Below are 22,364 nucleotides of genomic sequence, written 5' to 3'. Positions count from 1 at the left end.
TGTCTTTATTGTAAAACTGTGGATTACAAAATTTGGCCACAAGGCCATTGAGGTCAATCTCCAAAGTAATACGCTGACCACGCATAGAAAAAGTAATGGCATGGCCAACATAATCCATATCAAGGTTCCATCTAAAGAACCGCTCTTTGCCAAGCAATATATAATGCGATCCATTTTCAAAATATGATATGAAATTGTGTCTTCGTATTCCTAAATACGTAAGGAAGCCGCAGGTACACTAAGATCCCAAACCTCAAAACCATCCTAGGTAAACTTTACCACATAAGTGTGGTTGCTGAGGTTCAGCTAGTAGCATGAAAAACTATCCCTTCTCAACTTCAACATCAGCTCTCCACTTCATTTGTGTCAGTAAAGTTGCACGGAGTCTCCTCCCCTCCAGCTGTTTTACCTTTCCTTCATTCGTTATTCTTCTTTTGGGGCCACAATGGTACAATTCTTAGCTTAGCAATGTGACCAACGCCAATCCAGGTGGCAACGCAACCCTCTCATCTCAGGAGAAGACCAAGAAGAACCGGAGCAAGTGCTACAAGTGTGGCAAACGAGGCCATTTGGCAAGGGACTGCAAGTCCAAGGGTAAGTCTCAAGATCAGGACTCGTCATCCAATTCTGACCACTCAGGAGGTTCCAAGGCAGCTGTAGCACGGACTGTCAAGGACCGCAAGATAGTACAGCTTTCTGACATTGAGGTGTCCTCCCCCCATGGGTCACAGCCACAGAGTGTGTGTGGGTGGGAGAGAGGGCTGCTTCTGGCCCTAATCAGTTGAAATGCTGGCAGGCAAGGTGACAGTGTATAGCTATGGACCAGATGCGTTTACGGTTCATTGCTTGGTGTTACAGTGATTATGGATTAAGGAGCTCAAGTTCATTATCAAGGGTTCATGTATGTGATGGGTTCACTGCTTGGATACTAGATGTGGTGTGTTCACAGTTCATATTAATCCATTGGAAACTCAATGCGACTGGCTTGGGAATACAAGAGAATACGACTTCTTTGTTGTTCGAGGTGGCACTTCTTCGGGGGCCCAAGCTATTGGAAGCTTTCTCCTGGGACATTTCCATCCTAGAGGGTCCATGGTGGCATGTCTATGAGCCGACTTCTTCAGATAATTTGTCCACCAGGAGCTACAGAGAGGGTGTTAGAGTATTTGGCATCTCATACAAGAGAGAGGGCTTCTATGTGGGTGTGCCCACCCCCTGTTAAGCTAGATTAGGGAGAGGAGAGAGCTAGGGTATAGGACTGGAGGCAGGGCCACATATGCCAGATGGAGAGGCTTGTGGGCTAGCCATTAGGGTGGAGGCAGGGCCCCATATGCCAGATGGAGAGGCTTGTGGGCTAGCCATTAGGGTGCCCACTGTGCCCTCTAGCTCCTTCTATAGAGGGTAGGGGTTGAGCCAACTCAACCGACTGGACAATAGGCTGATGTCAACCCTCCAGGTGGCTATGTCAGCCTTCCCCTATGCCCTATTTATAGGGCTCCTCCACTCCCCTTCATTTCATCACTTGGAGCAGCATTTCTCCATTGTATTTGGGTGTTCTCCCCCTACTATATACACAAGTGCACTTGCCTCTCTCTCTCTCTCTCTCTCTCTCTCTCTACTGCATGCTTCCGCACTTTTCCACTCTCATAGAAATGTTGGAGAAATCATAGCCAAAGAGTGTGTTTTGGTGTGTTTACTAGGAGTTCTAGTAGTGGTTTGATGTGTGAGTGACACGTGTCATCTTGGGAGTCCTTGGTGCTAGTGTGTGTGTCTAGCCCATAAAGGCTTGTACTTCACTTGTCTCATTGATGATCATGAATGAATGAAAGCCTTTCATGGTGTCTACATTTGAGTATCATTTCCTCTCTCCCTAGCCTCTCTCTCTCTCTCTCTCTCTCTCTCTCTCTCTCCATGTTTCCTTCATGGTATCAAAGCAAAGTTAGTCCTACGCTGCCACGTCATCGTCCTTTCAGCCCTAATCCTAATTTTGCCTATGCTGCCACCTCCTCTCAGCTAGCTCATTTTGCCTCTATTCTGCCTCCTCCTTGCAGCCATTTGCTTCTGTTTTTGCTTCCTCCATAGCCAGCCGCCTCTTCATTCCTTTCTGTCTTCATAGCTGCCTTCATTTAAGCCCTCTTAGAGCTGTATCTAGGCTCTTGGTAGCCACCCTGCTTGCTGGTCGGCTCACTTCTCAAGGTGTTTCCTGCACGTGTGGTCATTCGAGGATCTTTTGGAACATTATCTAGGGATTTCTGAGCTGCTACTGCATAACCACCTATAACAGAGCCATTTCGGGCCTGTTTCTTGGCCTCTAGTACATCTACATCCGCCGATTTTTACATCAGTGACCTGCTGCAGCACTTTGAAGAGCCCTGGTGAGCCGCTTTGCAGATTTCGGGCCTTCTGTTGTGCTTTGGAACACCTACACACCTGCAGCATTTCGAGCAGTTATCTCGACCACAAAGGCTCCTTTTCTAGTTCAGTTCTACATTTCGGAGCATATTCTTGCTGTGTTTTGATTAGGGTTGGTATTTGGAGCACCGCCAGCCACCTATCTTTGCCCTTTTTGCATATGTTGAGTCTACTTTTGTGTTTTGGAGTCCTAGACCAGCCGCCATACTTGCTGGTTCTTCATCTGGTGCTGCAAATTCCTTACCTCAGTTTGCCCACTCATCCTCATGGTGAAGACCAGTTTGGGATGACAAGAATGAGAAGGCACTAGCGTTTATTGGTTTGAGGCAGGCTGACAATCTGCTTCATCATCTTAACCACAATAGTTCAACCAAGGAGACATTGAACAAGCTCGCGAATATTTTTGCCACATCTATTGGACCTGAGGAGCAAGATTTATCTGCTATATTCCATGATCTATCCCTCTCTAAGGTGGTAGATGATGATTAGTGGTACTAGTCTTTTTTTTTTGCCGAAACAACAGTGCTGATTATATTACTTCGAAAAAACAAGATACATGGGGTCAGTTTTGCAGCTGACGGGGCTGTGTTCACAAATCGGACGCAGCCCTAAGTGGAAACAAAAAGCTCTCTCTCACGGAGGGATCAGGCGGGTGTGAAGAAACAGCCAGAGAGGCGGTGAATAGCGCCACTGAAGGCCCTGAGAAGTATGCTCGAAGAAGAGGCCCTGCGTATCCCAATCTCGGAGGAAACGTCTCCGCTTCTCCCGGCCAGCCCGAGAATCCCCCTGTATCTGGTCCCACTGGCCTCTGAGTGTGGATAATCTCGCTCCAGATGTCGGCCATGACCTGGGCAGTCGAAAGAGAGGTACCACCGAGGATCTGCGTGCAGCGCGAGGTCCAAATGTGCCATCCGACGATGCTGCTAATAATCTCCCAGACTGGCTGCCTCTCCTGAGATCCTGTGTCCGCCTCTACCAAGTGCTGCGGGATGCCCTCAAGCGGCCCCCAAGTCCCCTGTGTGATAAGGAACATGGGGTCTTGCGGGCCTGCCTCGAACAACTGATGATAGCCAAGTGTGGTGCTGCACCAGCAAAACGCGCCCCAGGTAATCAAACCTAACTCCGGTACTACGCGAGTAAGGATCCCGAAGGTCCACCTCCACACTTCCTGTGCGCGAGTGCAGCTCCACAGGCAGTGCTTTGGTGACTCCTCGTCCTCATGACAAATCTGACAAAGTCCATCCTGACCAATCTGCCGCAACCAGCTCCCCACTGGAAGACCCTTGTGGGCGAGTAGCCAGAGGAAGTAGGAAATCTTCCGCGGCCGCCAACTCTCCCACAAGGCCTTCCAGAAGGCCTGCAAAAATAGCCTAGAGATACCCTGAGCATACCAACTGGGCCGCTGGGTGGGCGGGCGGCTCTGCATCCTCCCGAGAACTCTCCTGCCCAATGTCGTGCTGTAAGCGAAGAAAGGGGTCGGCCCCTGGCCTGCCACAACCTCTGGCCATCTCCACTCACCTGGGTCCCAATCAAGCTCTGACAGGGCCCGCCGCCCCTCCCAAAGCCAGAGTCGCCATAACTGCAGCTGATCCTGCTCTATACTAGGATCGATCCGCCAAACCTTCCCCACGAGGCCTACGACACGAACCCTCTGCCACGAGAGAAGGGGGTCGATGAGCACACCCTCTCTCCTGAGTCGACCGTCCCCCAAAACCGCGAAGAAGGATACCGAGGTGTCGTCCATCCGGCCTGCAACCACCAGTGGGATGCCACGGGGGGTGAACTGTCCAAGCCAACGGGCGTCACCACGCATGAGGATCTGAATCTTGGGTGAAACTAACCAACCGCTATCTCTGTGCGTCTCGCCTGAGCTCCACGGACACCTCCGGCTGCGGCTGCTAGAGCAACGGTCTCCAAGTGTCTGTCCCTCCAAACTCGAAGGGACCGGGCTGGCCCCCGCATCCAGCCGTCCCACGGGACATGTGACCTCTCCCCCGGCTGAAGGCCCAAGGTATCTCTGACCTAATCGTTCCAGATGAGCGGCTAGCGGTCGATCTCCTCCTGACTGCTAGGAGGGGAGTGGAGGAGACTGAGACGGAGTCGCCTCCAAACCGTGAGAAGGCTACGAATGAGCGAGGAGCGGGAGTGAGTAAGCGGTGCAGAGGTGAAGATCCACCGGAGGGACAGTAGCCACTCTCCACCTCGACGCTCCACCTCGACACGGGACGTAAGAACTGATCCCCTGTTGAGTAGCATCTTCCACGTTTGCCCCCCGGAGTCAAACCGCGGATAACTAACTTGCCCAACAAGGCCTGACTCTGAAGCTCAGGATCAATGACTCCCAAGCCACCCTCAGCCTGCGGAAGAATGACTGTCTGCCAGGCTACCCTGGCTCTGGTATCTCTGAGACCATCCCCCCAGACCACAGGAAATTCCGGACCATCCTCCTGAGCTGTGCCACGCAAGATCTCGAGAAGCACCAACAAGAGGCCACATACCAAGCTGTGGCCAGGAGAACCTGGTTGACTACAAGAGCACGACCTGCAAGAGAGAGCTTAGCAGTGCTCCAGAAAGCCAGCTTCCGCCGAATGGAATCTAGCACCGGGAGAAATTGCTGAGCTGATGTGATGTCCAAGCCGACCTGAAAGCCAAGATATCTAGCAGTCTGCCCCCGCGGGATCCATCTGAAACCCAAAAACCTCCCCCACTGTGAGCATGCCCTAGGGTTTGTGAGAAAACCAACTCATTTGTTCCAGTTGATTTTCGCACCGGCTGCCGCTGGAGAGTCTCCTCAAGAAGGGCTCTGGCTCGAAGGGCCTGGATCCGAAGCTCCTCCGAACCCGGAGCTGCCTGTTGGAGTCGTTGAATGGAGGCGAGGTCCCTACGAAGAGCTCTCTCTCTCCCCCACCACTCCTGGCGAACCTGAAGGGCTGCGAGCTGATAAATCTGACTGGACTCCTGCAGAGCCTGCGCCACCGACTCTACCAGATCCACGCACTCGCCCCAATCTCTGTCCCAAAGGCTACCGATACTACTGCGCACCTCCTCCCTAGAGAAGATGGAATCAGAAATCCTGCACGAACGGGGAGGAAGGGACTGAGCTGCCGAGTCTAGTGATAAGAACACTGACGCGTGGTCGGAGAGTGTCGTCCCTGGCACTACACCCACCTGACCACCTCTGCTGATGGCCCAATCACTGACATAAAATCTGTCCAGTCTCTCCAGGAGTCTGCCTCCTTCCCTGCGGAAGCCCCATGAGAACTCCAAGCTCCCGTGCCATCGACGGAAGGACGGGTCTCTCCAGCTGTCCCTACCTCCTGTCGCGAAGATAAAGGAGTCCCAAGCGGACTGCTCTGCTTGAGCTATACCTGTAAACTCTGGTCCTCTACCCTGCTGGTCCTCCAAGGTCTCCAGATTGTTGAAGTCACCTCCAACAATCCACGAATCCATGTCTGGGAGAATCTCTGTGAGTGTCCTCCAGAAGGTGGCTCTGCATCGGAGGTCTGTGGGTGCATAGATGTTGAGGATTTCTATTTTGGAGCCCTCCAACTCTAAGCCAACCCAAAGTGCACGCATAGTTACCAACCGAAACGAAAATGGAAGAAACGGAAACGGAAGAAACGGAGTTTCCGGGCCCCGCCGAAATGGAAACGGAAGAAACGGCAATATGATACAATTTATGTATAAAATTTTATTTTTAATACATAATATAATTATCAATAGAGTGCAAATCATACATAATACAAATTACAATTATCTATACTTGAAGGCTGAAGCTTCAGGCTTCAGCCTTCAAGCATCAATGCATCATTCATGATTCATGCCTCTATGATTCTAAATTCTTGAATGATGCTTCAATAATCTGAAATCAACATGTATCATGAGTCATGACTAACAAGTTTGGCATTACAAGAATTTAGAAGTTTGAAGTACTTAAAAGTTTAAACTTAGCACACAAGTTGAAACTTGAAACTTGAAACTTGAAAGTATTCAATGTCCAGACTCCATAGATGATCATGATTCATGGTCCACAAATTTCATGATCATGATTCATGACTCATGACTCATGAGTCATGCAAGACTCAAAATAAAAGCACTCATGGATGATATAAAAAAACAGCAAGACTACTGATCATCTGCATCATCCATGGACTCCTCGTCATCGTCATCCTCTGCGTCCTCAGATAAGTTCGAGGCATCTGTGTCACTGTCTGAAGAAGAATCATCAACATCAGGATCAGGACCATCGGGTGCAACTGAAGTACTAGCACCATCTCCAGATGGTTGAGTGTATGATCGTGTGTGGTGTGCTGGTGCTGACAGCTCCTCATACAACATGGTGTATATGTCCAGCTCCTCCCGTGGGATATCTGGTATGACCTCCATCTTCTCCACGTCCACCTTGTCTACATTCACTTGGCGAGGTTCGGGGCACTCGTACAAGAGCCCTAATGTGCTTCCCTCCATGTCTGTGATGCGAAGCACCGTGTAGATAGGATTAATCGATTTGATTGCCTCCGCCTGATTCCACCAAGACTCATCCATGATCATGCGAAAAAATTTAATAGACTTTGCTTGGCCTCTATCATCCCAATCTCCCCACTCCCGAGACACAACCGTGCGCAACAAGCCCTGGCGCACTCGCACAAGCCTCTCCACCACTATGAACATGTAAGCAAACCTTGTGGTTGGAGGTTTCAATAGCTCAAGGTCACTGTAAGCCCGATAGATGCTGAGGACTTTGGGTCTCTTCATGACAAACTTCACGATACTGCGGGCTGTGGAGAAGATGGCATCAATCCAAGGTATCTTCCCTAGGTCCTCGATCAAAAGATCAAGGCAATGTGAGGCACAGGGTGTCCACACAATCTTAGGAAACTCATCTTCTAACATGGCACCCATTGACACACAATTGCTGCCATTATCTGTCACCACCTGCACCACATACTCAACACCTATCTCCATAATAGCTGCCCGTAAATGCTCCCAAATATACAGCCCTGTAATCACTGTACCTGCAGTGGAAGCGTCTATGGCTCTCAAGAACATGGTTCCCTTGCAAGAAGACACTAAAATATTGTACACATTCCTCTTGCGTGCATCTGACCATCCATCGCATAAGAGTGTGCATCCATATTTTTTCCAAGTCTCTTTCAAGGGCTTCATTTGGTCTTCCACACATTCCCTCTCTCTTCTTAGCTCTCTTGTCCGCAAGGCCTCATATGTAGGCCCTTCCCATTCATACCCAATGCGGCTTACAGCTCTCATGGCCTTCCTCCATCGTGTAGTCTTCGCCACATGAAAGGGTATTGCACATCAAGAGCTTTGTGAGCTCACTAGTGGCCTCCTTCACTGCTTGCTTTTGCAAGCGTGCTTGAATGCTAGACCTTTGCAGTGATCCTCTTTTCCCCGCACTAGCATCCACACTAATTGATCCATGTGGCAAGGGTGTTCTTGTGGCACTAGGACCCGCGCTCGATGTAGTTGATGCCCGTCTACTTCTCTTTGCAGAACCCAATGTGCTGGCATCATCCAATGGCTCAGTGTCAGCAGCCTCTTCTTCATCTTGCAGCCCTTGTCCTCCACTTTTTGCAGCCAAGGCTGCCATACGTGCACGCTTCCATTCTGTTAGGCCACCTTTCACTGGAGTAGGCATGAACTCACAAGGTCCTACATCCTTGCAGGGAACACCTGCTAGATGGTCTTTCACCCGTGTGACAGACCCTGTCTTGCTTATGCCGCAATAGTTGCATCTCCACTTCTTGGAGCCACCGCCTCCTTTATAACTATCCAGGAGGGAGACATGGACCCAATAAGCCTCTCTCGGCATTGAGGAGGATGGAGAGGTGAGAAGGAGGATGGAGAGGTCACAAGTGACTCGTGAGAAAGGATGGGAGGTAGACTGTAGAAGGAGGATGGAGAGATAGAGATAAAAGAGGATGGAGAGGATGGAGAGGTAGAAGTGAAGGAGAATGGAGAGGAGGAGGATGGAGAGGTAGAAGGTAAGATTAAAGAGAGGATGGAGAGAAGAAGGATAGAGGGATGGAGTCAAGAGAGCAGGCTGCAGCTTGCAAGATGGAGAAGATGGAGCAAAAGATGAAGAGGATGGAGAGAGCTCAGAGAAGGATGGAGGTGAGGGTAGGTCCAAGAGCAAAGGATGGGATGGAGAGAGCTTGAAGAAGTGGAGGAAGGATGCTGAAAGGATGCGGGAGGCGGCGAAAGACGAAGGCGGCGAAATTCTGGAAGAAAACCTGTTTTTAGGGTTTCTGGGAAAACAGGAAAAACGAAACGCCGTTTCTTGATGAAACGGCGTTTCCGTTTCTGCCCACGAAACGTACGTTTCGTGCAACTATGAGTGCACAGCCTGGGATCAACGTACCATGGCCAAAAACTCCCTGGGCAAACGACTCGCAAACGGAAGTGCAGACACCGTCACTCCTCCCCTGTGCACCGATCGAGGGCTCCCAATAAGTGTGAGAGCGTCCAGGGAGGATCTTCCCGCAGCTACGGGTATGAGCCACTGAAAGCTTATGCTCCTGGAGCAGGAGTAAATCCAAGCGACCAATCACTGCTGGTTGAAGTTCCTGTCTCAAGATGAGCTTCCTAGGACCACGGGTGCCAAAAGAATGAAACCCGTTCACGTTCCAGGAGACAAGGTGTAAGCTCATGATGAGGACTAGTAGGCTGCGAACAACTGTCTCCTCGCGGCTGAGGTCGATGAAGAGGTTGGTATTTCGGAATGAAGGCGCTGACGCTTTTGTGAGGGTTTGGAGGGGGAGGCGAGGTCATCCTGCCCGTTCTTCAAAACTTTTAGCAAAGGCGTGAGGCCTTTGGTGCCATGGACAAACGCTTTCTCGAGCCAACTCGAGATCTCTGAGGTAGTCATCCCGTAGAAGGCGCAAAGTTTCTGAGGAGTCCAGGCTCTGACATCCTGGGGGAGGGGCCATGACAGAGGGGGCCTGAGGATCACAATCAATCTGAAACGCTTGGCGGCGCAACGCCACCATAGGCGCACGTCACCCTCGGACCACTGAGTCTCGAGAAGCTGTCCACCCGACGGGCCTATCCAGGAGCAAATCTGAGCGTGCGTCTGCTCTCTGAGAGCCTCCCATACCGAGTCGTCTATCCAAATCTCGGTGCCGTCGCTGAGAAAAGTGAAAGCAAAAATGGGACCATCCCTCGTGGCCAAGGCTGTGATCTTCCCATCCGCCCCTTTACGGAGCAGGAAGATACTGATGTCGAGGCAAGTTGGGAAGGTCCCGAGGTCGGCCACGTCCAGGTAATCCCAGGGACCGGACCTATAGAAGTCGCAAGGAAGCTCTCTCTCCTGGAGCTGAGGCCCGCCAGAGTCTGCAACTGAGGGGGCCGGGCTAGCAGACAAGGAAGACTGCTCCAGGGGTGGTGCAGTCTCGGGGTGCCCTGCCTGGGGTGGGGAAGGGAAAGGAGGCTGAGGGGTAGGCAACTCAGACTCCACGGAAGCGACTAGCGGGGGGGGCGGAGGAGGAGGAGTGGGGGCTGAACGCGGCTGAGGAACCACCGGTGCAACTGACACTGCGGAAGAGCTGAGAGGGGCGGGGGAGGAGGGATGGGACTGGGGCTGGGACTGGGGCTGAAGAGGAAGAGGAGGGGGCTGAAGAGGCAGGTCGGGAAAAGGGGGGTGTGGCTGGGGTAGGGGCTGGGGCTGAGTGAAAGGGAGCTGGGGATCGGAAGAGAGGGGGACCTGAGAATGCGGAGGGCGGACTACAGACGAAGAAGAAGCTCTCCCAAGATCCTGGGGCGGCTGCCTGTCAGGTCTCTGAGGCGCTGCTGCAGGTTGGGTAACCTTTGCCTCCTTGCCTTTGTCAGAAGTCTTCTTATTCTTTCCTCTTTTTCTTCTGACCTCGGTCCAGCCGCCAGCCACCTCTCCGGCTGCCTCTGCTCTTCCTGACGTGGCTGCCCGGAGAGAGGAGGGGGCTGGGGGGGGGGGCGGGGGGGGCCGAGAGGAGCTAGAGAAGCGTGGACAAGCAACAGCCAGGTGCCCAAAGCTGTGACACCTCAGGCACTGGCCTGACTGTCCTGACTACCATGCTCTGAGTAATGCTGCCAGCATCTGTCACGATCTCAATCACTGCAGGGAGGGACACAGGGTCTGCCACAGCCACACAGACTCTCGGAGCTCCTGCCGCAGCAACCGCGTCGACGAAAGTGTCATGCATCACCCAGCCAAAGTGGGAACCCAGGTCCCTGACTATCGGCCGCAACTCAGCAGCAAGGCCTGGAAAAACTAGCGTCACTGGGTGGCGAGGTATGCGGAAACGAGCATCAAAGTCCGCTGAGCTGAATCCTCGGTACCAAGGGACTATCATGATGATCTTTCCATCCACAGATGCGGGGGAACCAGCAATCAGGTTGCTCGCAGCTTTCGCAGTGGAGAGTTTAAGCCAGAAGATGCCCCTTCCCATAAGGGAGCATCGACTGAAGTGAGGGCAAAGTCATTGGCAACCTGTTGTACCCGAGACGACTGTTGCTCTGTCAAGATCACGTGGTAGGCATCAGGAGAGAGAGGGTCCGGCTGGGCCTCCGGTTCCGGACAGGGAGCCGCCATACCGCCAAGACAAACTGCGAGACCTCCAATGAGGAAGAGGCTACAACCTAAAAGGGGAGGGAAATAGACGAGGGATGGAGCCTGGGTGTGACGGAGGAGAATAAGGCGAGGCGAAGCGAGGCGGGGCGGAGGAAGAGGAGGCGATGGCGGGACGAGGCAAGGCGGCGGGTATAGGGCGGGGGGGCGAGGTGAGGGCGGGGCGAGGCGAGGGCGAAGGACGGAGGTCGAAGGCGAGGGCGGAGGTCGGGGCGAGGGCGGAAGACGGAGAGCGAAGGCGAGGGCGAAGGGCGAAGGCGAGGGCGGAGGGCGGCGACGGAGGCGAGGGCGGAGGGCGAGGCGTGGTGGCGAGGGGCGAGGCGAGGGGCCCCTTGCGAGGGCGTGGTGGCGAAGGCAAGGCGAGGGGCGAGGGCGAGGGGCGCAAGGCGGGGGCGAGGGGCGAGGGGCGCGAGGCGAGGGCGTAGGTGAGGCAGAGGAAGGTAGGGAGGTAGAGGCTACGGAGAGGGGGAGGAGGGCTCGCAGGAGCTCAGCACTATAAACACGAAGCTTTCCTCCATCAATCATGTGGTACTAGTCTTTTTGTGTTGAGTCAATAAAGGTTCTCAGCCTTGAGTAGTCACTCTAAACTGAATGTATTTGGAGTCAATAAGGGTACTTTGCCCTGGGTTGTCCCCCAAAAATGATTTTATGGTTTTTTACTTTGGTACGACGGTATTGACCATACCAGTTCAGAGTAAGGAGGGGGAGACGAGTGATGGTCTACCCTTGCTAGTCGCAAGCTTACTGAGAAATCACTATCACACGGGAGGTGTTGGATAGTTGGACTTGCTCTTATTGCGGTGGAGGGGGGATCGGTCTACTCCTTACGGGTTGGGTCTCACACTCTTTCCTCTAAAGGGGCTGTTGGAGAAATCATAGCCAAAGAGTGTGTTTTGGTGAGTTTACGAGGAGTTCTAGTGGTGGCTTGATGTGTGAGTGCCACGTGTCATCTTGGGGGTTATCCCATATGTACTTGGTGCTAGTGTGTGTGTGTCTAGCCTATAAAGGCTTGTACTCACTTGTCTCATTGATGATTATGAATGAATGAAAGCCTTTCATGATGTCTACATTTGAGTATCATTTCTGCTCTCCCTAGCCTCTCTCTCTCTCTCTCTCTCTCTCTCTCTCTCTCTCTCTCTCTATGTTTCCTTCAAGAAACTTGTGTTGCAACAAGACAAATTCGTTGTTATACAACAACTTCAATCCTTTTCCCACCATGACAGGCCTTTCGAGAACTTCTTTGTTAATTCAATTTTAAATTCAGTGCAAGCGTGGAGTGCTTCCAAAGTTCCTCTTCAACTCTTGGAACCACATACTGGCATTCTTACGCTAGTATGCCTCCACAGTAGTCACACACTGAACTTCTGAATAGTACACCAAGCTCAAATGCCCAACTGTTATGCCAGGACTGCACATATTCAAGATTTTTTCCCTTCTTCTCCGCAGCATGGGAATGAGGAGGAAACAGTGGTGGATGCCCCTGTGGGGCAGCGGGCATCACAATCTAATGTAAATGCTACTGCAGATATATAACCATTGTGAGAGTGCAGCAGAATGCGAACTGCAATGGAGAGCACACACACAACAAACTGAAAAATGCGAACAGGGAAAGAGAGACTCGCCTCAAAAGGTAGGAGAGAGTTAGAAAACTCTGTTCACTGAGAGAAAACCTGAGCACAAGACAAGGAAAAATGGGAGAGGAGCCCTACATATAGCCCACCCCCCTCCCCCCAAGCCAACCTGGCCAACCAGCAGATCGGGTAACCCGACATGGTTGGGGGCCTGGTTGGCCCCCCAACAACACAAGCGGGTTATAGACGCCTAAATGGAGATACCCCGGGTGGGTGTAAACAGCTTGACAACAGCCCGTAATTCCAGGGGTGGGTGTAAACAGCCCCAAAACCCCCTGGAAAGAGCCTAAATAGAAGGTCCTTTCCTCAATGCCGATGACGACTCTTGGCAATCATCAAGATCTTCACTCTCATGCATCACCTTGCCTTGCCACTCTTCAATTTCGAGAGAACGATATGTTCGAGTCAAAGTCACAATAGATATTCTTGTCAGCTACAGTGGAATCTGATTGGCTCTAATGGATTACTATGCCCTCCAAGTCTTTCAATATTGAACTATCCTTGAATCATTAGCATTCAAATCTCTTTTCCCCTCTGGCTTGTGCAATCCGACACTCTTAACATCAGACAACAAAACGTTTAAAGAATAGAGAACACGTGACTAGACTTCATTTCACTACTTTAACAATCATACATGAAACACATGAAGGAAAAATGTTGAAGATTAAAGAATTAGAGAAGCCTTTTGTTCTTCAATATGCGGATACTGCCATTGTCAGGATTACAAAGAAGAGGACAAGAGAATGTTCGAGCCTCTCCTGCATCACTCCGTCCTAAACTCTGCTTTATAGAAATGAGTTCCTATGTGATCTTTGTCTATTCTTTTTGAATCTATAGATCTATATGCTCACCTACATAGCATTGGTTTAGTCTATCGTCCTTCCACAGCCCCTTCATGCATCTGGGTGGTAGGGTAATCGGCATTTCCAAATGACTATTGAGTGCCGCTCTTCGTCGCGTGGCTGCCAGTCAAGGCTAGTGAGAGCAAAGCATGGTGCACAATGAATCGAGCAACTGAACGAGAGAGAGAGAGAGAGAGAGAGAGAGAGAGAGAGAGAGAGAGAGAGGAAACAATATCCTCCAAGTGTCCGGATCACCCCAATCAGAAACACTCCATCCCTATAACCAGATCCTGGGTTTGTGCCTCCACCTGCCCGATAGAACAATCCCTGATCACATGTACCTTCTAGATACCTGAGGATTCTCATCCCTGCATCCCAATATGTCTTCAAAGATGTCTGCATAAAGGAGCTCAACAGCCACAAGAAGAAGCTGAGATCCAATTTGGTGTTAAAAAGCCAGATCAAGGATCCAATCAGCTTGCAGTGCAAACCTGCATCCACCTTTTCATTGGGATCATATTTGGACAGCTTTGTGTCCGGGATCCATAGGGGAAAAAATAGGCTTACACTCCATCTTGAAGGCTGCCAGCAGCTCCTGCACATACCCCATTGCTTAAAAACAAAGAAACCTTCCATACCACCAAATCTCCAAGCCTAGGAAGAAATGGAGTAGCCCCAAATCCGTCATCTCGAATGCCTGTGACAAAGCAGCCTTGGTCTCAGCAATATGTGCCACATGACTGCTTGTAATAAGGTCATCAACATACAAGATGATCAAGGTAACCAGCCCGTCCTCCAAGGAGACGTACAAGTTTGGATCTGCTCGAGACCTCTGAAAACCTTCTGAAGAAAAAGCATGTCGATCTTCTGGTTCCACACATGTGGGGCCTGCTTGAGACCCTACATTGTCTTCTTGTCTATACATGCTAATTTGGCAAACCCTAGGGGCTGTTTCACATGGATTTCCTCGTGCAGGTCACCGTTAAGGAAAGCTGACTTTACATCCATCTGATAGGTTGGCCATTGCTGATGAGCAGCAACTCCCAAAACTGTCCTGAGAGTTGATGTCTGGGCGGTGAGGGAAAAGGTGTTTTCATAATCAAGCCCTGGTTGCTGTGTGTACCCTTTGGCCACAAGTCTGGCGTGCTTGTCCACAGCTCCATCTGAAGTATACTTGGTCTTTTAGACCCATTTGACACCAATATTGACTGCCGCAAAGGTCTCGGAACCAGCTCCTAGGTCCTGTTCTTCTCAATATCTTCGATCTCCAGCACCATAGCTCTCTTCCATTTCTCTTGAGAGAGCGCTTCTTGCGCAAAAGATGGTTCTTTGTCTCGAATGATCCGAGACATCAAAGATTAGTTCACTTGCAGAGGTGTGGCCTCCAAAACTTTCTCCTTGCCATGCTGTGACCTACATGAATCTTCCTCTTCCTTGAGCCACGACGAAGGAATATCACTCACTCCTCAAAGGGTCTCAATCAGCCACTTGGGTTCCTACTGAGAAGTTGAACCCTCCCCTTTCTCCTGAGGGGGTTATCATCTGGTTCACTGTCTGGATGATCTGCTTGCACCTGCGCTAGCTCACGCACAAGAACAATGGCACTATCTCTTCATCAACCAGCTCACCAAGGATAGGTGGCTCATCAACCAATGAGGACCATACATGTTTATCGAAGACAACATCCCTGCTAAGTACAATCTCTCTCCTCATAGGATCATACAACCGATATCCTATTTACTGAGAGGTATACCTAAGAAAGACCCACCTTGTTGGATTTTGCGTCCCATTTCCCCCTCTGCTTCTTGGAATATGGACGTAGGCATCACAGCCAACCACTTTGAAGTGAGAAACATCACGTTTCCTTCCGAAGTATGCTTCAAAGGAAGTTACCTTAGGAACAGCAATCATTGGAGAGCCGTTGGGGATGCGAACTACTGTTGTTGTAGCTTCTGCCTAGAGAAAATGGGGAGCTTTTCGACACACCAGCATAGTCTGAGACATCTCCACTATTGTCTTGCTCTTCCTTTCAACTAACCCTGCTTCAGAGGCAGTACCTGTGTTTGCAAACTCTCGCCGGATGCCCCTCTCCGTGCAAAACCTGTCAAATGCTTGTGAACAAACTCACAACCCTTATCAGCCCGAAGGGCTATCACAATCAGCATGCATTCATTCTCCAAGAAAACGATATATCCTTCTGTGCGAGGAAGTATACCCATGTGCACCCCCAAGGCGCAGGATCGTTATTGGACCATTGAGATCCGTATGAACCAGCTCAAGGGGTTTAGAAGCTCCCCTCGCAGCCTGCTTCCAAAAGCCCTCTCGATGCTAATTCCCTTGTAAACATGAGCTGCAATGCCCATGCTTGATATCGATATTGGGCTCTTTGGTCTTCGTATCATGCTCGTACCATTCGACTGTATGAGAACTCTTCAGTGAATGTTTTTCCATGCTTTCGAGTTTCTTTGCTTTGGTCTCTACAGGATGCTCATTCCCTTGGAGACCTTCCTCAGGCCGAGTTGGAAGTTTTTTATTACTGTTTTTAGTTTTGAGTAGTAGCTGTAACACTCTGGGACAGCTATGAATGTAATATTTTTTTTAGTCAGGTCATAACAATCAGCTCCTTCAACCTCAACAGGCCTTCAGGAGAGATCAACAAGCAGCCCCATAGCAAGAAATAGGAGTAGAAGAGGAGGAGCAGTCTGGCTCTCTCCACTTCAGTTTCACAAGAAAGCGCCAAACTTCACCTGCAGCTGTGTACAGATAAAGCCTATAGCTATACAGGGATACACTATGGTGGAGGGCCAGTTGCTCACGTGTATGCAAGCACTTGTGTACATTTCTATTTCAGTTGAGTTACGTCTCCACACTCAGTTAGATAGCTTGTGCAGACTAGTGAGAGAGGAAGGTAGTCATGTATTGGTGTCAGAGCCTCGATTATTTAGCTGAGCTTGTGAGGTGTAGTTTAGAGAGGTTTGTGCATGGCGTTGACAAGCTCCAACAGGTCAACCATGAGCAATGAAAAGCCCTCCAACTCCAGTCATCAAGAGGCGGAGATCGCACCTCCAACTGGGCCCGCAGCCATCATGGAAGCACCCAGTACTCCCTAAGGAATGTTGGCCATGATGCACTGCAAGCCCACAATCAAAGACCCTCGTCACAAGGACCATGCAGATGCAATTGCACTCCTTCAAGATGCCAACGCTGCAACTGAGCGCATGGTTAGGGAGGCCAAGGAAGAATGGCACTTTGCTGCTCAAGAGGCCAAGAGAATTACAGTTCAACTCAGGAAAAAAGGGATCAAATGTTGCTCCTATCAGCGATCACAAGGTCAACCATTGGAGAAGTCAGGAAGATTAACTTTTAGAGATATGACGCTAAGACCGGCCCACAATTATTCATTTCTTGGCTTAACACGTTTAAGAGCTATTTTCAACTATCAAAACAAAGGGCAACGAGAAGTCCATCCTTGCTTCCATGCACTTCATATGTGAAACAGTCACTTGACAACACAGTCACTTGACAAAAAGTAGTTCAATATGATCGGGGGGATTCATCTAGGACATCCGTGCCAAATTCTTGCCACTACAGTCTTGGACCAGCGGCCTAACAAGACGGTCAACCAATATGCCAACCGGTTCATACAAGGGGCCATACAGTGTGTCCACAGCCTCTGTTCCAACATCTAGTTGTATGGCTGAAGCTTCAAGCCGAAGAATAACAGCACTACATACAATCTCACTCAAAATTTCAAGCTCATGGTCCATTTGTTGAGATACATGCGCACATATATGCATATGTCTACACACACCCCCACACATACACACACATGCATGTCTACATGTCTATGCGTAGGTGATTTCGAAAAAATTTATGAAAGCTCCTATATTTATCTCAGGAGAAAAGCCTTTAAACTTCAAGAATCCATTGTACTTTTTCTGTATATATGGCGAAATCGTGAACAATACCCGACAACTTAATTATTCACTCGGAGTGTTGAGAGCTGATTGAAGCGCATCTTCAAGGTATTTTTCAGCTGCCTCAATTTCCCGCCTCTTATCCTCAATCGCAAGCTCTGCGAGGGCTTTGTCCTGCAGGCCAATTCGATGTAAAAAGCAGTCCGAAAAAACAAAATAATTAAATTACAGATAGATGGTACGTCACCGGAGGAAGATCTTGATAACTTCGAAGAGTATCCAATATCGGTTTGGTTTTTCTCTCTAGCTCTTTCCGAAGCTCGACCATTTGCATCAGAACACCGTGATTAACCTCGGGAGTATATCCAGCGCGTTTAAGGACGGTCTATAAACACAGAATGCTTATTAGCAAATCCAGTTAGAAAGATCTACGACACGTCTGCCCAAACAAGAGACTTTCAAGCACCTTGTAATTCGCAAGCTGTTGAAGATATTGACGCTCTTTCGATGCCATCATTTTCAGATTCGACTGCCATTGCATCATGGGGCCTTCGCAGGTTGCTACCTCCTCTTCAAGCTGTGCAAGCGTCCTGCATGCCCTTCGAATGTTAGCAAAACTGCAGTTTGTACGGGGACCGAATTCAGCCTGAAATGAGTCCGACCTTTTCAGGTACGTAAGCCGGGCAATTGCCTTCCGTGTATTGTCTAGCAGCATTTTCGACTCCTTTTGAGCTCTGGATCTCCTCTCCTCGACGTCTGATTTTCGCATACATAAATCCCCAAAGGCCACGACGAAACTGGACAGAAAAATTTCAGCCTAACATCGCAGAGATCCGGTAATAACTTGCGAGCAAATGCAACTGGCACCGTTACCTGCTTATTTCTACGTCCTTCAAGTTCAAGAGGTGGGCGACATTTGCCAATGTTTGAGCTGAAGCGACGGCACTCTGTGGCAGGTTCTCCTGAGCCAGGCCCGCGCACTCCAGGATCTCTCTGATGCGTGCAGCTGCACACGGATGACGATCGGACAGACGGACGCATGAGCGTTAATGGCCACGAGCGGGTGGCAAGAAGGATCGAAACGTTGCAGGAAGACCAGGAAGGAAGAGCGGGCAGCACCTTCGCTACGGAACTCGACAGCTTTTAGGCGGAGATCGGCAGCGACGATGGCAGCGGATTGCGTCCGGCGCTGGGAAATGGAAGCGATGTTGTGGAGGTGGGAAACGGAGCGAGGAGTGTATTCGAAGTCAGGAAGGTCCTTGGAAGCGGCATCGAAGGTGGAGGAAAGCCAAGATTTGACATCGGCGATGTGGGAAGCATCGAAGGGGGAAGCAGAAGGAGTATCAGAAGCAGAAACAATGCTAGAGTTGGGAGAGGCCAAGCTGCCGGACTCCATAGCCAGGGAGCTCAAGCCCGCCATAGCCAGGCGGCTGCTGCTGCTGCTTCTTCTTCTTCTTGTTCACCTTCCAAAGCTCAAAGCCGCCATAGCCAGCCTTCTCCTTTTCTTCTTCTTCTTCTTCTTCTTCTTCTTCACCTTCAAATGTGCCAATGTCCACGTGTCCCTTACTTGGCCGCTTGCGTGTCCCCTTGCTTGGCTTCTTTCATCCTACTTGGCAGCTCACTTCGGTTGCCCAACGTCTCTGGGCGCCCACGATGCAATACATGCATCTGAACCGTGGGCCGGCTGTGGGCCCGCAATCTTGCGCTTGCCCACGGGCGGGCAAGTGTGTAAACACCCTAAGAGCACCCCCTTTACACACCGCCCAACTAGCCGCCCCAACAATGGTTTTGTCACTGAACACACTTGTGTCATTGGGCCAGATTTGAAGGATGCCCATCGTTGGACAGCCTAGCTTAGTTGCCCATGGAAGCACTTGGAGAGGGCAAGACGTGGAGTGGAAGGTTTGGTCATGGACAGTGCGCATGTGTGTGTAACAAGATGCCCACCCATCATTTAAAAACTCACCTCCTATTGGTTCAATCATCACCTGGCACGTGGGAGGTCGTGAAGGGCAAATGGCTCCCGTCTGAAGGCATGGCTCCACCAGATAGACTCAGCCAAGCTAGCATCGCCTCTAAGCCCTTGCCTCCCCTTCCACCTTAGTCGATCACTGCATTCCTTCCAAGCCACCACTAGCCCTGAGATCAGCAGGTCCGAGCCTACTATCTTGAGGGGAAAACCGGACACGATCCTATGCTACCAAGGGAGATTCTTCCATGTGCCTGCCGATTTAGACTAGCCATTCTCAACAAAGTGAATTACAATTTCCACCCAAGGGGAGGGACTCGAAAACAAGCACGAGAGCCACTTACTCAAGAGAGAGAGATTACCTTTCGCCCGAACAACTGGCTAAACCAAGGTGAATCAGACCTACTGACTGCGGTGATGGAGCGAATCCCAGACGAGAATCCCGGACGATTGGCCTACTAACTGCATCCCCTCCACTGAGGGCCGCCAAACCAGTGGCTCTTGGGGAGGACATGTCTAAACCACCTCTCAGCAAGGAGCGTCTACAAGTACCTTGAGACAAATGGGCCTCATTTCGCAACACTTAACAAAAAATGGCAGGTGAGAAGAGGCCATGTTTGGTGGCAGAATAGGTTCATCGATATCTAGAAGCATTGCGGGGCAAGGAGGGCTAGCTTCTTACTGTGAAAGATTACCAATTTCTAGTTGCCTGTCAGAGGGTCGCTTGTGAAACATATCCCCATTTCCCCGGTCTTGCCCAGTTACCAGGGAGGCCTGGAGCAGAGTGGAAGCTGCAATCAGAAAAGCAGGGGTCATGTCTCAGTTCTGTCTTAAAGGAAGATGGAGAATGGTGCTCCTTGGTGAAACCTTCAGACTCTCCTCAACCCTCCTGGTGTCCTAGCAGTATGTTTGTGCAGCTGTATGCCTCTCCATCTGGGATATGAGAAACCGCCTGGCCTTCAAAGTCCAGATCGCGTCGCTCGGCCATAGGAAATCAGCCATAATAGCTATGGTCAAGGCGAACCTCAGGGATCTAAGTTTGATGTTAGGGGAGAAATCCCCAATGACTAGTCACTGTCTTCTCAGCATTGGCTCCTTGGTCTAAATAGTTGTGTCTTCTTGCTCTAACACCGTAGGCCGCGGGTGTCCCCCCTTGTAATCGGCCCATTTTTGTAATTGGTCCTTTTTTTAAGGCCTAACCAGCCGGCCTAACCAGCCCTTTAATATATCCGGCATTTAACTAATTTAATTTTGAAAAAAATCATCACTTGGCTATGATTAAGGGTGGCTTCCATAGTGATTCCATTGGAGGCGGGTTCTGGTGCATGGCGATTGTTTCCCAGTTACTTGCACTATTCTTTGTTTCCCCCCTACTTCCCTTGCCTATCAACACTCTTTGGGAGGGGCATGAAATGTCTTCTTTCCCCTTTTTTCAATTAGCCCCAACTGTGACATTGAAGGGCTTCCACCACTCAATGTCAACACATTGGAAGGGGATAGTTGGGGTCTTTATGTGCAGGTGTTTGTGGCATGCTCCTTGCATGAATGAAGCCGAGTTCAAGGAATTGGATGAATTCTTTTTTCACCCCCATTGACCTAGTTTAGATTCATTGTATACCTTTATTGCTATATGGGTTTGGCTTATTATTAAAGCAATGCAGTACTGATAGAGCCTAAGAGGTATACCCAAAATATCAGTGTAGTTCTATGCAAACAGGTCTCAAATTTTTCAAGAACGATTCAATGCAAAAATTTGAATGTTAATAGTTGACTTAATTTTTATTATAGGACGCTTTTACTTGGTTTCCAAATGAACCTCTTGTCCTACTTCATGGAGAGGCTTATTCAAAAATTTCAAATAACAGACTTGGATACAATGTTCTTGTTGCACTATATGCTCCCCTTCTTCATTCTCAGTAAAGTTGGTGGAAACATAACTTCCTCCTTGAAAAATTCTTGGCACCATGTAATTATGTGAGCTCAATCACCACATGGAACAAATCTATATTTGCTACACGGATGATATTTATGAAGTATCTCCATGGTTCATGACTCAAAGTCTTGAGGAAGTTGGTTTTCTACTTCCAATTCCTTGAGTCGATTTGTTGATACCTGTGTTGACACGTGGTGAGTTTTGCAAGCTCCAACATCGTATCAAATCCGGTTCAATCCAATGGATTGTGTGCGGTGTGGTGGCTATCCATGTGACTAATGTGTGGTGATGGCTATCTCTATCTAGACTGCTACGAAGGGTCATGATTCATGGAAGGCCCGTGAAGTGTGACTTTGGGTGGTGAAGTCATGATTTCTGGTGTCTGACTATTGTAAGTGGGACTTTATGTGGACAAGCAACTACTTGCACCAACACTTATCTATCTATTGTGTGGCATGGACTTTGAGGTACTTTGGGTGGCTTTGATTTTTTGACCCCGTGTAATTTGTATCGTGCCAATATGGTTTGTGCATTGGCATTTGATTTGGTCAGTCCACCTTTCAAGGTGATGAGCTCATGTAGGTATTGGTGGGAATGCGCTAACCCCCTTGTGTGGCTTGTATTGTTAAATGGCTAATGGGTGAAGAGCTGCTTATGGTGTTTGTTGACATATGGTGCCTTCTATGAGCTCCAACTTGGATACCATTTCCTTTAGTATATATTATAATGATCTTAGTTCCTTCAATTGTTAATGAATCAAGATTAAGCCACCAGGGTCTTCTTTAGTAGGATGAGGTGTAATACACCCCATTGATACCGATGCACATATGCAAAAGCATTCCCTTTGGAATGATTAGTGGTTGATCTACCATATAGACTTGAAAGGGAGATATCGTTGAACACTTAAATCACAATTCAATGGTGGTTGGGCCTTAGCATGGTTAGGTGTCATGCTTGTGCTAATCACAATACTCATAACACAATGTATCTACCATAAGATATGAAATGTTTTTTATAATTTATGTGTCTTCATGAAGTTA

At 49.6% G+C, this 22,364-nt stretch overlaps 1 protein-coding gene across 5 annotated transcripts in view; it reads right to left on the bottom strand.

Annotated features, from left to right (window-relative positions):
• Positions 1-18,909, bottom strand: part of AUG1 (HAUS augmin-like complex subunit) — a 31,571-nt gene extending 12,662 nt beyond the window's left edge. For 4 of the 5 annotated variants that reach the window (XM_087384906.1, XM_087384907.1, XM_087384908.1 and 1 more), the window contains exons 1-6: positions 18,542-18,909; positions 18,296-18,428; positions 18,085-18,219; positions 17,889-18,012; positions 17,670-17,807; positions 17,474-17,596 (exon numbers count right to left, since the gene is read on the bottom strand). In XM_087384906.1, coding sequence (XP_087241032.1) covers positions 17,486-17,596; positions 17,670-17,807; positions 17,889-18,012; positions 18,085-18,219; positions 18,296-18,428; positions 18,542-18,842 — 942 coding nt within the window. In that variant the 5' untranslated portion in view covers positions 18,843-18,909 and the 3' untranslated portion in view covers positions 17,474-17,485. Of the gene's footprint in view, positions 1-17,043; positions 17,597-17,669; positions 17,808-17,888; positions 18,013-18,084; positions 18,220-18,295; positions 18,429-18,541 lie in introns of those variants that run through there. The other variant, XM_087384905.1, reaches the window with a different exon arrangement.
• Positions 18,910-22,364: the final 3,455 nt, after the last annotated feature.

The sequence above is a fragment of the Dipteris shenzhenensis genome, chromosome 14 (genome assembly GCF_047967505.1).
Source record: "Dipteris shenzhenensis isolate YYH24624 ecotype China chromosome 14, Dip_SZ_1.0, whole genome shotgun sequence".
In the NCBI taxonomy this organism is placed as follows: Eukaryota; Viridiplantae; Streptophyta; class Polypodiopsida; order Gleicheniales; family Dipteridaceae; genus Dipteris; species Dipteris shenzhenensis.
The sequence above is the reverse complement of the archived record's forward strand: the minus strand, read 5'-3'. Positions and strand labels throughout refer to the sequence as shown.